This window comes from Neolamprologus multifasciatus, chromosome 6 (assembly GCF_963576455.1).
Source record: "Neolamprologus multifasciatus chromosome 6, fNeoMul1.2, whole genome shotgun sequence".
Classification (NCBI taxonomy): Eukaryota; Metazoa; Chordata; class Actinopteri; order Cichliformes; family Cichlidae; genus Neolamprologus; species Neolamprologus multifasciatus.
This window is the reverse complement of record NC_140444.1, coordinates 28163451-28176163: the sequence shown is the minus strand read 5'-3', so window position 1 is coordinate 28176163 and position 12713 is coordinate 28163451. Positions and strand designations below refer to the sequence as shown.

Here is a 12713-nt window from a genome sequence, read left to right as displayed (position 1 = left end):
AAAACTGTTGTGAGCCGCCACCCTTATATCGCCTTTGGGCTTTTGGAGCCTTGACCTGACTTTTAAAAAATAAAAGCACTATGCTGCTAAAAAATTTAAAAATGGATATTTGCAAAATTCTGCCTGAATATGTATTTTACCTGGTTAATGTGTGTGGCAAGGCGTGGTCTGTAGGGGAGGCGGACCACCTGAGCGGCACCCGCAATCATGCCTTGCCACCTTAACGTCTGTGCCATCTATGCTGTTTGTTGGTATGTGTCGGGCTGTGAGCTGAAAAGCTACAGCCGGCTGTATGCGAACAGAAACCGTGTGTGAAAAGTGGTCAATAAAGAGATGCTGAAAAGCATGTTCATGCAAACATTGTTGGGTCTGCAGTGGTACGTTTACAATGGGACTTCTGCTCCTGAACCTCTGCGCATATCCCATATGCCAACAGCGTCTGTAAATCGGGGCTGTACGAAGTCACTTTCATCTTTACACGGGACTGTAAGCTGTCATCTGTGAGGCGTGAGCGGTGTTTGTTTTTTAACATAGTTCACAGTGGAGAATAGCTGCTGACATAATGTGGATCCGAAGATCCATAATTGACCTAGGGTTGAAAGTCTTGATAAATGCAAGGCGTTTCGGCGGGTACACCGGCTTCCGCGAGTGTGACGCTTATTTTGAGCTAAAAAAAAAAAAAAAAAAAAAAAAAAATAAAAATATATATATATATATATATATATATATATATATAATTGTATTTTTATATTTCAATATCACAATAGTCTTCCAATTTAGAACTACACGTTAAAAAGAACTAACATAAATAAAATACACTTCAACTAAATACTTATAATTTATTTTCCCAAACCATGCGGGGGCTCCGGAGCCGCAGGTTGCAGACCCCTGGGCTAGGCTAAAGCTTAAGCTGCAGCCAGGCAGTGGGAGTTTTAAAACACATGGCTGAGACACCAAAACACACTTGAGAATGTTCACATGTGTACAATATGTGATTAGAAAGTTAATTAAAGAAAAAAGAAAAGAAAAGTGCTGCCACACCAGGGAATTGATCAAGGCCCTACAGCTCCCGTAAAGGAAACACTAGCCAGAAGGCTAGGCTAAAGCTGTGACCTGGCCCGCTTGCCAAGTGGGAGTTTAAAAGCACATGGCTGAGACTCCAAAACACACTTGGGAATATTCACGTGTTGACAGTATGTGATTAGAAAATCAATTAAGAACAACTGAAAGTGCTGACACACCGGGGAATCGATCCAGGCCCTCTAGACACTAGCCGGCAGGCTAGGCTAAAGCTAAAGGTGCGATTTGGCAGGCTCCGTTCATATAGTTCTATCACGTGCAGGTGCACATGCATGTTGGCAACCGTAACCATGGCCTGCCGAGGGTATATAAATGCTGCACAAGGTTCCATTCCTCCCTTTACACTTGCTATTGGACTTGTTTTGACCTGCTCCAACGTCAGCCTGTGGAAAGTTACGTTTTGGAAAATATTTTTCTGAAAGCGATTTTACTTACAAGCGACAACAAGTACTTCATCTTTGGATTGTTTGTGCTTGTTTTTCATCTTAACAGCAAAGATGGCTCTTCGTCGACCCCGACTCCTCGACAGTCCCCTGGACTTCGCTGCAGGTACTTTTAACATTTCTTCAGTTATTTTAAGAGTCACTAAATGATTGTTCCAGTGTGAATATCAAGTTTTAATGTTATCAAAATATGTGTATTCCAAGATTTTTCCCCGTAAATTGTTTGTATGCTTTAAATTTTCCGGGAGAGGTGTAGAAATTATTAACGACTGGTGTATGAATTTGAAAAAAAAGAAGAGGTGTTACTTTGATTTGAAGACTTTGACCCTTTTTTAATGAAATGGTTAAAAATAGCTTAATGGACTAAAATTTGTAAAATGCCCCAAAATCTGTCTCTGTGGTAACGGCATCTTCAAGATGTCATGGCGTCAGAACACAGGTGTAAACACACCAGATCCCGGTCCCCTCCTAACATCCTGTTCTTCTCCTGTTCAAATGCTTTATTGGAATTAACTATAACTTTTTCCCAGCTACAAAACGTGATGATAAAAAACAAAAATAATATAATATAAAAAAACCTGAAAACAGTAATCATAGTACAGTAGTAATAATGGTATTAAGACCTATCTTATGTTATGCTAATATTTTTAATAATATATCTTATTATATAGCAAACAGATACACAGGGATAGCATGTGGTAAAAAGATTTCACGTATCTGTCCTTAAAATATCGCGTTACATCTGACCTCAGTACAACCGCTTTTGTACAAACAAACAGGTTTAGAGCTCTTCTATTAAAAATGGTGCTTCACTTAATGATGTGAACTTAGTTGACTTAGTTGTTTTTTTTCTTGCATGAACAGGTAGAAGTGTCATTCAGTCTGACATAAATGTAGCCTACAATGCTTTTCTCTCATCATCTGCTCAAACTAACAGATGTAGGTCTGTTGCTTTAGCATTTGGTGTTTATTACATTCCTAATGTTATTTTAAACTTGTTTCCTCACAGGTCGTCTTGACTACGTGGTTGAGCGTCCTGCAGAAGAAGGCCTTCCAGAAGTCATCAGGATCCTGGATGACACTGACGGTGAAGGTGAGTATGGTGAGTATCTCCCTGTCTCACCCTCCCCCTCTTCTCATGAAGCACAACATCCTGATGACAGTGAAGAGGAAGGTGAGTACCCTCCCTACCTACCTGAGGACGTTGAAGAGGTGAGTGAACAGACTGACAATTCATCTGACTGGAACGACTCACAAGAGTGGGGCGATTGGCCTAGCGATGACTCGGGGTATGACACCATGGATGAGAGAGATGCTTCTCCTCTCATCCGGGAGCTTTCTCCAGAGCCGTTTTGGCACGATTGGCAACGTCCTATTTCTCCAGGTGATGCCCCATTCGCCATGCCGCCTTTCGGCCACGCCAACGACCCACTCTTCCCTCTAGTCGTTGCCCCAGTCGGTGATCCGTCAGCTGCTCCTCCTTCAGCTGCTCCTTCTTCACCTACTCTCTTATCTACTGCCTCAGCTGCTTCCTCTCCTGCTCCGTCACCTCCGCCCTCAGCTGCTCTTTCTTCTTCACCTGCTCTCTTATCTTTTCCCTCAGCTGCTTCCTCTGCTGATCCTACAGCTTCTCCTTCTCCTTCAACCTCAGCAAAGAGAAAGAGAGAAGACGTCTGCAGTGAAGAGGTAAGTGCAAAGGTAAGCAAGGTAAGTGATGACACGTTCTATGGCCCTTCAACATCATCGGGTTCTTTTGGTGTCAGACGCTTCTGGGAAAGGCCTTTTAACCTTTCACATGATGACAGCGACTCTGACTAGATTATGTTAGAACTTGTTTTTAAACTTGTAAATATCTTTTAATTTTTAATTAACTTTGTAATATTTAAGTTAAGCCTTTGTGTCTTGTGATGTTTGTAAGACAGCTAACTAAGAATATCTGACTTTTAAAAAATATTAACTAACACATGTGAAATGTATTGTTTTTTTCTTAATATGTGACATTGCCTGTGTGACTGTAAGGTAGTGTTTTAGGTATTGTTACTTCTATTTCTGTTGATATCACAGGTAACTATTTAAATGACTTACATATTTTTTCTCAAGCTCTAGCTCAGCATGCAGGACAAAGGTAAGTCCGTACTTAATGTCAACACAAATAATTAGATTGTGTTTACATAAGGTATAGCCTGTGGCTAAGGGATCAGAGGTAAGGTAAAAACACATAACAGAATAAAAGTAAATTGAACAACTCAGTGATCTGTGAATTCATGCTTTTCTCTTTGTCTTTTTGTCTCCGGGTGCTTTACACTCGTCCTCTCCCAGCATTCAGCACTTCAGACACTCAACGTCCAAGACGGAGCTAACACAGAGAGATACTCCACCCAGAAGACAGCCTTACCCCAACCTGATGAGAAGGATGGATGACCAAATGACAAACTGGAGAGTGGTGCTGTGTTCCAGCTATGTAAGTTATCACCTCACATTGGCTACAAACTGTTTTGAAGACTAAATCCTTCCAATAGCTGGTATAAATCATCGTCCTACAGTACTGTAGGTCTAAGTTTATTTATAGTTTTTGTGTCTAGATGTTGAGTTTAAAATTGCATTTTAACAACATGCTGCAGCTGCCTACTATGGAAATGCTGTTTAGTGTTAAAATGACATCTTTCTTGTGTTGTTGCTTTGCAGGGCAGCTGAGAGTGGACAGAGCTGCACAGAGGACCAAAGATCCACTCTCAGCACTTCATACCTGACTGGCCACAGCACCACCCCTCTTCACCCAGGGTGAGGAGGGTCCTGACCCCGCCTGCACAGAGGGAGTTGTGAACATGCACTTCTGTGTCGGTGGGTTTAGGAGCCTCCTCACACACACACGGATGAAGACTGTCACTGGAAGATGTCTCCATTGCATCAGCGGGATGTAGCAGGATGCATTTGTAAAATATTACAGTTTGTGATGTTTTATACATGTTTTTATTGCTTCATTTCAAACTAGGAGATATAAAATAAACCAGTTTTCATAATATTTTCTGTGTATTTAGTTGTTTTCTTAATAAGTTATTTGGAACATCATTGCAACCTGTCAGCTTTTTATTGAGGATTTAGAAAGTTGCTGGTGGCCCGAGGCTGTACAGTGGGGTGTTGTTTTTGTCACATGATGAAAGTGACCTCAGGGGGAGCAAAAAGAACAACTGAACAATTTGGGGATTCACAGACTTTGGTAATCGTTAAAAAAATGAAGAAAAACAGTTCTGTGTGAACAAGAAGCTCAAATATAAACCATCCTGACACACTGACACAAATGATCTGCTATCAGTGTTTTCATGAACCTGGGTGAAGGTAATCTGCATGAGTTTAACCTCCCTGTCAAAAACCTGCATGTTAAGTTTCCAAATCACATTTTATCCCGATGGTCCAAGGCTTACATCTTTAAGCTCACAAACGTACTTCTGTAATTAATCAGTAACCAATTTATTACTTTAAGTTACAGTGTGAGGGGCATTAATGAACATAAATTAGATTCAACTGGATTATGTGTTTAGGTTAAGAGACACAGACCTTCATCTTTAAGAGGCTCTTCTTAAATGTCGGATCACGATGTTTGTGTTTGTTTGCAGCATCACTGCAGCAGAGAGGGTATAACACAAGGCCACAGTCATCATGTGGTATCCTGTCCTGCTATTAAGTGAATAAAATACTGAAAAAAACATCTAGACATTAAATACAGTCACTGGCCACTTCATTAGTTACACCTATATATATATATATATATATATATATATATATATATATATATATATATATATATATATATATATATATATATATATAGTATCTGATATTTTCCTACAGTTAAATTTCTTTACGTGTGGACGGTGATCTGTTATTTTGTCAAACTCTTTAGCTGTATGCACATACTATGTCTTCTTTCAGTATTCAACCTTTTCCATTTAAAGTTTCATTAAATATCAAAAATGATGTTTTGAGACTTTAATGCAGAATCAAAAAAAGAAAAAGTATTTTTTTTTATCATTTTATACACACACACACACACACACACACAGAGTCATGTCTTTGTTGTTGTATTAAAGCTCATCTTTAGTGTTGTTGGCTTTTTTTGCCTCCTCAGCTTTCATGGCCTCGGTGTACTTCCTCCTGTCTTCATCCTCCTGGATACACAAAGGAGAAAAGTATATTTTTAACTGAAAGAAAAAGGCAGCTCTCAAACACACAGACAGCTATAAAAACACACAAAGGCACAAGTGTAAGGAAGATCATTCACCTTAGCTCTGTATTTTTTGGCTTTCTCCATCTCCTTCTCTACAAACTTAATCAGGGGTTTCAGCTTCTTTTTTCCAGTGTAAACCACCACCTACGACACAGACCACACAGAGATCTCACTGTAATGAACCTGGTTTCCTCTAAAGAGCAAATAATTCCTTTTTTAAAATCAGTTTTTCGTGATGATATCATGGGCTTTAATAAAAACGATTAATCGCCTCATAATTGCCTCATACCCTTTCAGCATACAGAGCAGGAAACAAGCAGAGTGATGGGTACGTGCCCTGCACTGACAAGTTGATATCATTGGCTGAAGCATCGATACGAGCGATGACCACGTCCTCGCGCTCCTCAAAGGCCTCAGCTAGTTCCTCCCACAGCGGAAACACAGCGCGGGACTCTTTACTGTAGGGCAGATCTTAAATACAAACACATACGATTACTTTAGGAAGCTCTCTATGTTTGCACTTTTAATCACAACATAAATTTGAACTTTCCTTGTATCAAATGCCCTAAATAAGGGCATCATTTTTTTTAATCTGTCAAATTTCATCACATTGTTTGGGATGCATCTCTGCAGTCTGTCTATGGATCTTAAATAGAATTTGAGTGATGGTTTTAGCTGAACTACATAAAGGATTGGCACAGACTTGGTTGTTTGTGTTGGTTTGCTCATTTTCTGAAAGGTTAACTGATCATTGCATTGAAGGGGACTTCTTCAAGTGTTTGTATTGCCTGGCCGATCTGTTCAAACACTTTTTGACTCATCATGTTAGAGAATCTTTTTCCTTATACTCTCAGGGCCCTTTAAATACACTCTGAACAACTCAAATCATGTGCGTTTTCAATCTAAAGGCTTGAAGGTGCTGTTTAGCTTATGGGATTCAGAGGGTGGTCGCCAATTTTAGTCACCAATGACTCCCAGTATAACTTAGGGCCCTCTTTAAAAAGAAAAACAAATTAAAGCATGACATTCAAATGAACAGTGTTTACATACAAAACAGGACAAAAACAGTCTTGTCTGGGTTAAAGGCAACATTCTCCAGATTCATCCCCACCAGCTCCTTCACTGGTTTTTGGTCCCATCCTTCAGGTATCGGCTCGCTCTGCATCTTAGGCTGTTAGAAATACACAAGTCCATTAAACACATAAAGACGAGCTGCCTCCCGGGTTCTGTCTCTGTGCCACACAGCAGAGGTGAGTGGGACTTACCTTAGCTTTGCCCTCGAGGTAGTCCTGGCAGAACCTTTCTATGATCTCTACGCTCAGGGCGTCAGAGGGCAGATGGTAGGTCACGTGATTTGACAGGTTAACCAGTCGGATTAGGGGAGCCTCAAAGTCCCGCACCCGGAAGTACTCCATCATCCTGCCATTGCGAAGCTCAGCCACGTTCACCAACACAAACAAAACCTGACACACAAACATATACAGCCCTGAGACGCTCCTGTACATCACAACAAGGCCAACGTGCTCTGCAGGGATACTTAAGAGTCTGCAAAGAAAAATGTAAATGGCCTGCATTTGTATAGCGCTTTACTTAGTCCCTAAGGACCCCAAAGCATTTTACACTACATTCAGTCATTCACCCATTCACACACGCATGGTGGCAAGCTACATTGTAGCCACAGCTGCCCTGGGGCGCACTGACAGACACTGGTGCCACTGGGCCCTCTGACCACCACCAGCAGGCAAACATGGGGCTAGTATCTTACATAGAGCCTGGGATCGAACCACCGACCTTCTGATTAGTGGCTGACCTGCTCTGCCACCTGAGCTACAGCCACCCCGTAAGAATGCACTAAACAGTATGGTCAAAAACAAAGGAAAAATTAAACTAAATCTATGTGCTGTATTCATTCTTATCTCACTCTGGGAATAGAGTAAGGGTCAGATAGGGTTATTTGTTTATGATTTGCTGTTCTGCAGCCAAACTGCTCACAAGACCTTAGTAAAGAACTGGTTCGGGTAAAAAGTAGGTTTATGGTGAGGATTAATGTTATTTATGCAATAGAGTCAAGGTCAGGGGCTGAAAATACATTATTATTGACCTCAAAAGCACAGACATATGTTAGGTACCTTCATCCTGAATGTCTCTGCAGCGATGCTGAAGGCAGAAAAAATCTCATCAAAGTCTGCTGAACTTTTGTTGACAAAGAGAAGAGCGTGGTTTAACACAGGCGACGATAAGATCTGAGAGGCTGTCTGCAAAAGGAGACAAAGCAGTTCAAACACTTAAGCAGTGAAGCTGGATTTCAGCTGGCGCTAATGTTAAGGCAATTCAGCACATTTTTAAGTTCAATGGACAGAGCCCTCTACTGGCTGAGATAATCATAACAGGTGCAAATGAGGACATTAAGTTGTAATTGAGCCGCTAACTGCAAAGGCAGGAGGTCAGGGTGGATAAAGAGGACAACAAACTCCAGCTCTGTGTGCCAAAGCTCCAGTGCATCCATCAGAGTGTGAATGCATGTGATAAAAAGCACTTAAACTTCAGTTAAAGTGCTGTGCAAACTAGCTTGATTGCTCTTTCAGAGTATAAAAACACCTTTTAATATGGCGTCATGTATGCCAAAGAGGTGGATAAATATTAAAATTGATTTTCAACATAATGCGATCCAGTACCACCACCACCCACTACGGCCTCAGTGAGAAAGATAAAGTAGAATAATCACCTTTCGGGCAATGTCAACAATAACCTCATAAACATTTATGGCAGAAGAGCTGCGTTACACTGCAAGGTGCAAGGTGCTCGGTGGGTGTAGCCTACATGAAAACAGCAATTAGATTTCAGTCAGCAGAGATTTTCCCTGAAAACCATCCCAGTGGATTCAGACCAAACCGTTCCTACCCTAGCCGTTGTATATGTGTGAAAATACACCATGGACACAACACTGTACCTGCCCGGTGTACTCAGTGACTGGGTCCATCTGGTAGATGGTGATAAAGACGATCAGGTCCCCTTTAGATGTCTCGGTTGTCATTTTGTAAGCCTTGATGAGCTTAGACTGCAGTGGGCACACACAGACACACAAACATACATGGTATCACAGGTAAGACTATAACGAACAAGTCTGCTTTATATATTTACGCTTCTTTTGTAAAACTCTGGATGCAACATCAAGATTTCTTTCAGTTATGCGTGTCTTTTTGAAGGCTCACAGTGAGGTTTATGTTTAAAATCTCACTCATGTTTTATGGCATTCACCCACAGCTAATTTCTCTTAACTAAACAGAACTAAAAACTAACTAAAGAACTAAAACCTCTCTTCGCATAGAGCAATGTCACAACTAGTATTGTTTTTGTGAACCGGTGTGTTTGTATATGTTGTGCGTGAAGAACCTTTTTGAGCATCAGAACAACATCATGTGTGAGGCCGTATTTGGCGATGACACCATCGTCCTGCGTCACCACAAACCTGACGTCAGGAAGCTCGACCGCTGTGGCATAGAACACCTGGACGTACTCGTGGTTCAGCTCCTGCTCACACACAAACGCATAGAAACTGTCGGAGTGCGGTAGATGCACAACATAATAGAGAAGGGAAATCGAGCGAGGCTTTTGCTTTACCTTAAAGAATCCAACCACTGTCACCTCTTCTGAGGCCTCTGATTGGCTGAGATCAGCGACGAGGTCAGCAGCTGACCCTGCCCTCCGTTTCAGCCAGGTCAAGATGGAAGCCGAGCTCTGAGGAACTTCAGGACAATCCAAGATCACAAATCACTTTACCGTTAATATTTTACCCAAAACAATTAAGATTCAACAGCTGAGGGGATCCTAATAACTCCTGGTGCTCTGCAGGAAATATGAAACAACAGCCAGTAAACTCTAACCACTGGTGTTTCACAACAAATGGCAGGCTAGTTAACTCAAAGAGACACATATCTGAAAAGTTCAAGGCAAAATTTAATGACAGGGTGTCAGCATGTGCCTCTTTCATCCTGATCTTTTCGCATGTTTCCAGAATAAGAGCAAACTTTCATACAAAAAATGCAATTAAAATTTGTGCTGGATAACTTTAGAGATATATGGTTCATATGAAAACATGACGACTCCAGCCAGGGCTTTCACTGCTGTTTTTATTACCCAGCATCTAGCCATCAGTGGTGCCAGCGAACATCATAATGAAGTCAGAGCACTAGAGGACAAAGCCCTCGAACAGAGGTAGAGGAAGACAGATTCAAACCAAAGCATCTCTTTGTTTCTCTATTGTTTCCTAATAATCAGAACCCTGATTTTTCATTCGCTTTGTCACATGATAAAATAAGTGTGGATCATTTATTTTTCAGCAGTATGCCATAGCTGGAGCTACTTCTCTAGGTCATGTCATATGATATACATTGTTCTTGTTAAAAGAATAAATGAGATGAATGAAACTCTTCTGCACGTACCAGGGCAGGCTACTGGGTTGTGTTTATCTCCGGAAAGGTACAGTCTGATTACCGGGTGGCCTGTCGCGTTCAGTTCTTTAGCCAGGTCCTTCTCTTTTGACACATCGACCACTGCCAACTTGACCTTTGACCCCTTGAGCTCTGCTGCAGCTCCTTGGAAAGCTGTAGACACACGCTGGCTTTCTCCCAACAGAGGTGCAACTGACAGACACGCAGAGGAAATGAGGATTTGATTTCTTACACACCTTGCAGTCGCCTGTTTCTGCGCTTACCATATGAAAGTATGAAGGTCAAAGGTCATGCTGTATGAGGCTTGATGTTTAACTTACAGAAGTGCACCAGGAGTTGGTCATGCTTTCTCAGCGCCCTTTTGAAATTCCCCTTCTTCAGCTGTAACACTCCGTCTTTCTCTGGGAACTGTTTGTCTTCCTTCGTGTCGGCGGCGACGCGTACGCCAAGACAGAAGGCCGTCACGCACAGCAGCAAAAGCCTCTTCATGGCGGTTCAGTCTCACACTGACAAGCTTGGCAAGATGGTACGGAGGGAGTGGTGAAAGGGAGGTCTGATGTGTGTATCAGTGCCGAGGAGGTATAACTGTGAATCCTTGCGTTATCTGCCGCCTGGACCCTGCAGCCTATAGTTGATTAACTTTCCTATCTGAGCACTGCTGCATGTCTGCTATTGGCTACTGTTCATATCAGGCTCTAATATCTAAACGCTAAACCCTAACGTTGTTGCCTGTACAAGGTCACACAGCAGACATAAAAGAGGAAGTTACTCACACATTTGTTGTTTGTGTTCATATGCAAAATGCACCCATTTGCCCTCGAAAATACATAAATGCATGTTTTGTTTTTGGTGCAGTAACGAAACATGACCTCAACTTGGCAGAAATACTAAACATTCACTACAGCAGTAAAGGCAGGGAAAGAAAGCCCATTTATCACTTTATTTAACAGCCTTTTCATTCTTGATCCCACACTGTCATATCACTTCATCACACTGTTTTTATACTGGACTTAACAGAGGGTTAGATAACAAGAAAAATGTCCGTACAACAATTGCATGGTATGGTTAGCTTAGCATTAAAGAATAGAAACAGCACCAGGATCACTTAAGCTGGCAAATTATGTTCTATAAAAACTGTTTAATCATAATGAGGTAAGTAAGAACGTTTTATCTGGTGATATAAACAGCAAAATACCAGAAAACTGCTTAAAAGAGATGAGTACCCCCATTACCTGCAGCTAGCTTGAAGTTTGAGTTTGTTTTCATCTGCAAGAGTAGCTAATTTCGGCTGGTTAGTAAATGTTAAGTACCACACAGGTTTTCCTGTTGTTCATATTCTGAGAGATTCATATCAAAGCTCCCATGTGCTCGATTGTTTCTTGGTCAGGCTTGCTGGTCTCCAGTGAAGTGACTGATAGCTATCTAGCTGCAAAATCTTTTCAAACGTGCCAAAGCCAGGTAAGATATACAAGTTGTGTTTGTCTACTCCACATTTACAGTCCAGCTAAGATACCTACAAGTGTGCTGAATCAAAATTGAAAAGGGTAACTGCTAATACACACCTCCTTTATTCTTTAATAGACCTCATTTTAAAATCTAACATTGGTGCAGAGTCAAAGGTAATGGGATTAAAAATAAAATCACTACTGAAATCAAACAAACTACTACAGTGACAGAAGTTACACATACAGTCACTATAAGGAAGCAAATAGTACACCTGTCAGCTCGAAGGTTTTGCATATCAGGATTTAACAACAACAAGTACATCCCATGATTCAGTAGCTTGTAGAACCACCTTTAGCAGCCGCAAATTATTAAAAGTAATCACTTTCTGTATCACTTTCCCTTTCCTTCTCTCCATTGTGGAGGAATTTTATTCCACTCCACTCTACAAGCTCACAAGTCATACTTGATCAGTCTTTTTCTAACACTCCCATGAAGTGTAACATTTAACCAAGGCCTGTAGAGTATGAGATGCAGCTCTTGCAGTTTCTCTGATTATTGGATCTTCTGTATGTTGGGGTGAATTTGCTGGGGTGTTCATTCCTGGGATGACTGGCAGCTGTCTTGAATGTTTACCTACAGTGTCTACCTCACTGTAAAGTGAAGGACTTTAAATTGTTGGTAAATGACCTTGCGACCCTTTCCAGATTGATGGAAAATAAAAACTGTTTCTCTAAGATCACTGTCTGTCATCTTTGTTGTGTGCTAACACACACCTGAATGCTTCAGAGTAGCAAACACCAAAAACCTCTATAGGTCTGCTTGTCAGAGAGTAAACATTGCTGGTGTAAACAAACCTTTTATATGTTGCTAAGTAAATAGAAGTCCTGTAAATCAGTTCAGGAACAGGTTTCAATCAGGAGTGGCTGGCATTTGGCCACACGACAGAATGAGTCAGTCCCACTGACTGATTACAGCTGCTTAGAAAGCAGTGCAGCAGAGTTAGGTCACCATTCTCACATGGAATAATAACAAATGTAATAAATATAATAATTTAAACCACATAACCTT

The 12713-nt window shown here is 41.2% G+C and overlaps 2 protein-coding genes across 2 annotated transcripts; one reads left to right on the top strand and one right to left on the bottom strand.

The window, feature by feature from the left end:
- Positions 1 to 1330: 1330 nt before the first annotated feature.
- LOC146517189 (uncharacterized) lies at positions 1331 to 4545 on the top strand. The gene is made up of 3 exons (XM_085162318.1): positions 1331 to 1629; positions 2533 to 3984; positions 4209 to 4545. The coding sequence occupies exons 1-2, from the start codon at positions 1578 to 1580 to the stop codon at positions 3339 to 3341; spliced, it is 861 nt and encodes a 286-aa protein (XP_085018444.1). The 5' UTR covers positions 1331 to 1577; the 3' UTR covers positions 3342 to 3984; positions 4209 to 4545.
- Positions 4546 to 5346: 801 nt separating this feature from the next.
- Positions 5347 to 10688, bottom strand: LOC146517188 (protein disulfide-isomerase). The gene is made up of 11 exons (XM_085163325.1): positions 10520 to 10688; positions 10191 to 10391; positions 9370 to 9494; positions 9142 to 9279; positions 8699 to 8806; positions 7878 to 8003; positions 7014 to 7211; positions 6799 to 6919; positions 6038 to 6219; positions 5803 to 5892; positions 5347 to 5689 (listed from the first exon to the last, which is right to left on the bottom strand). Exons 1-11 carry the CDS (start codon positions 10686 to 10688, stop codon positions 5606 to 5608), a joined length of 1542 nt encoding a protein of 513 aa, XP_085019451.1. The 3' UTR covers positions 5347 to 5605.
- Between the last annotated feature and the right edge of the window lie 2025 nt (positions 10689 to 12713).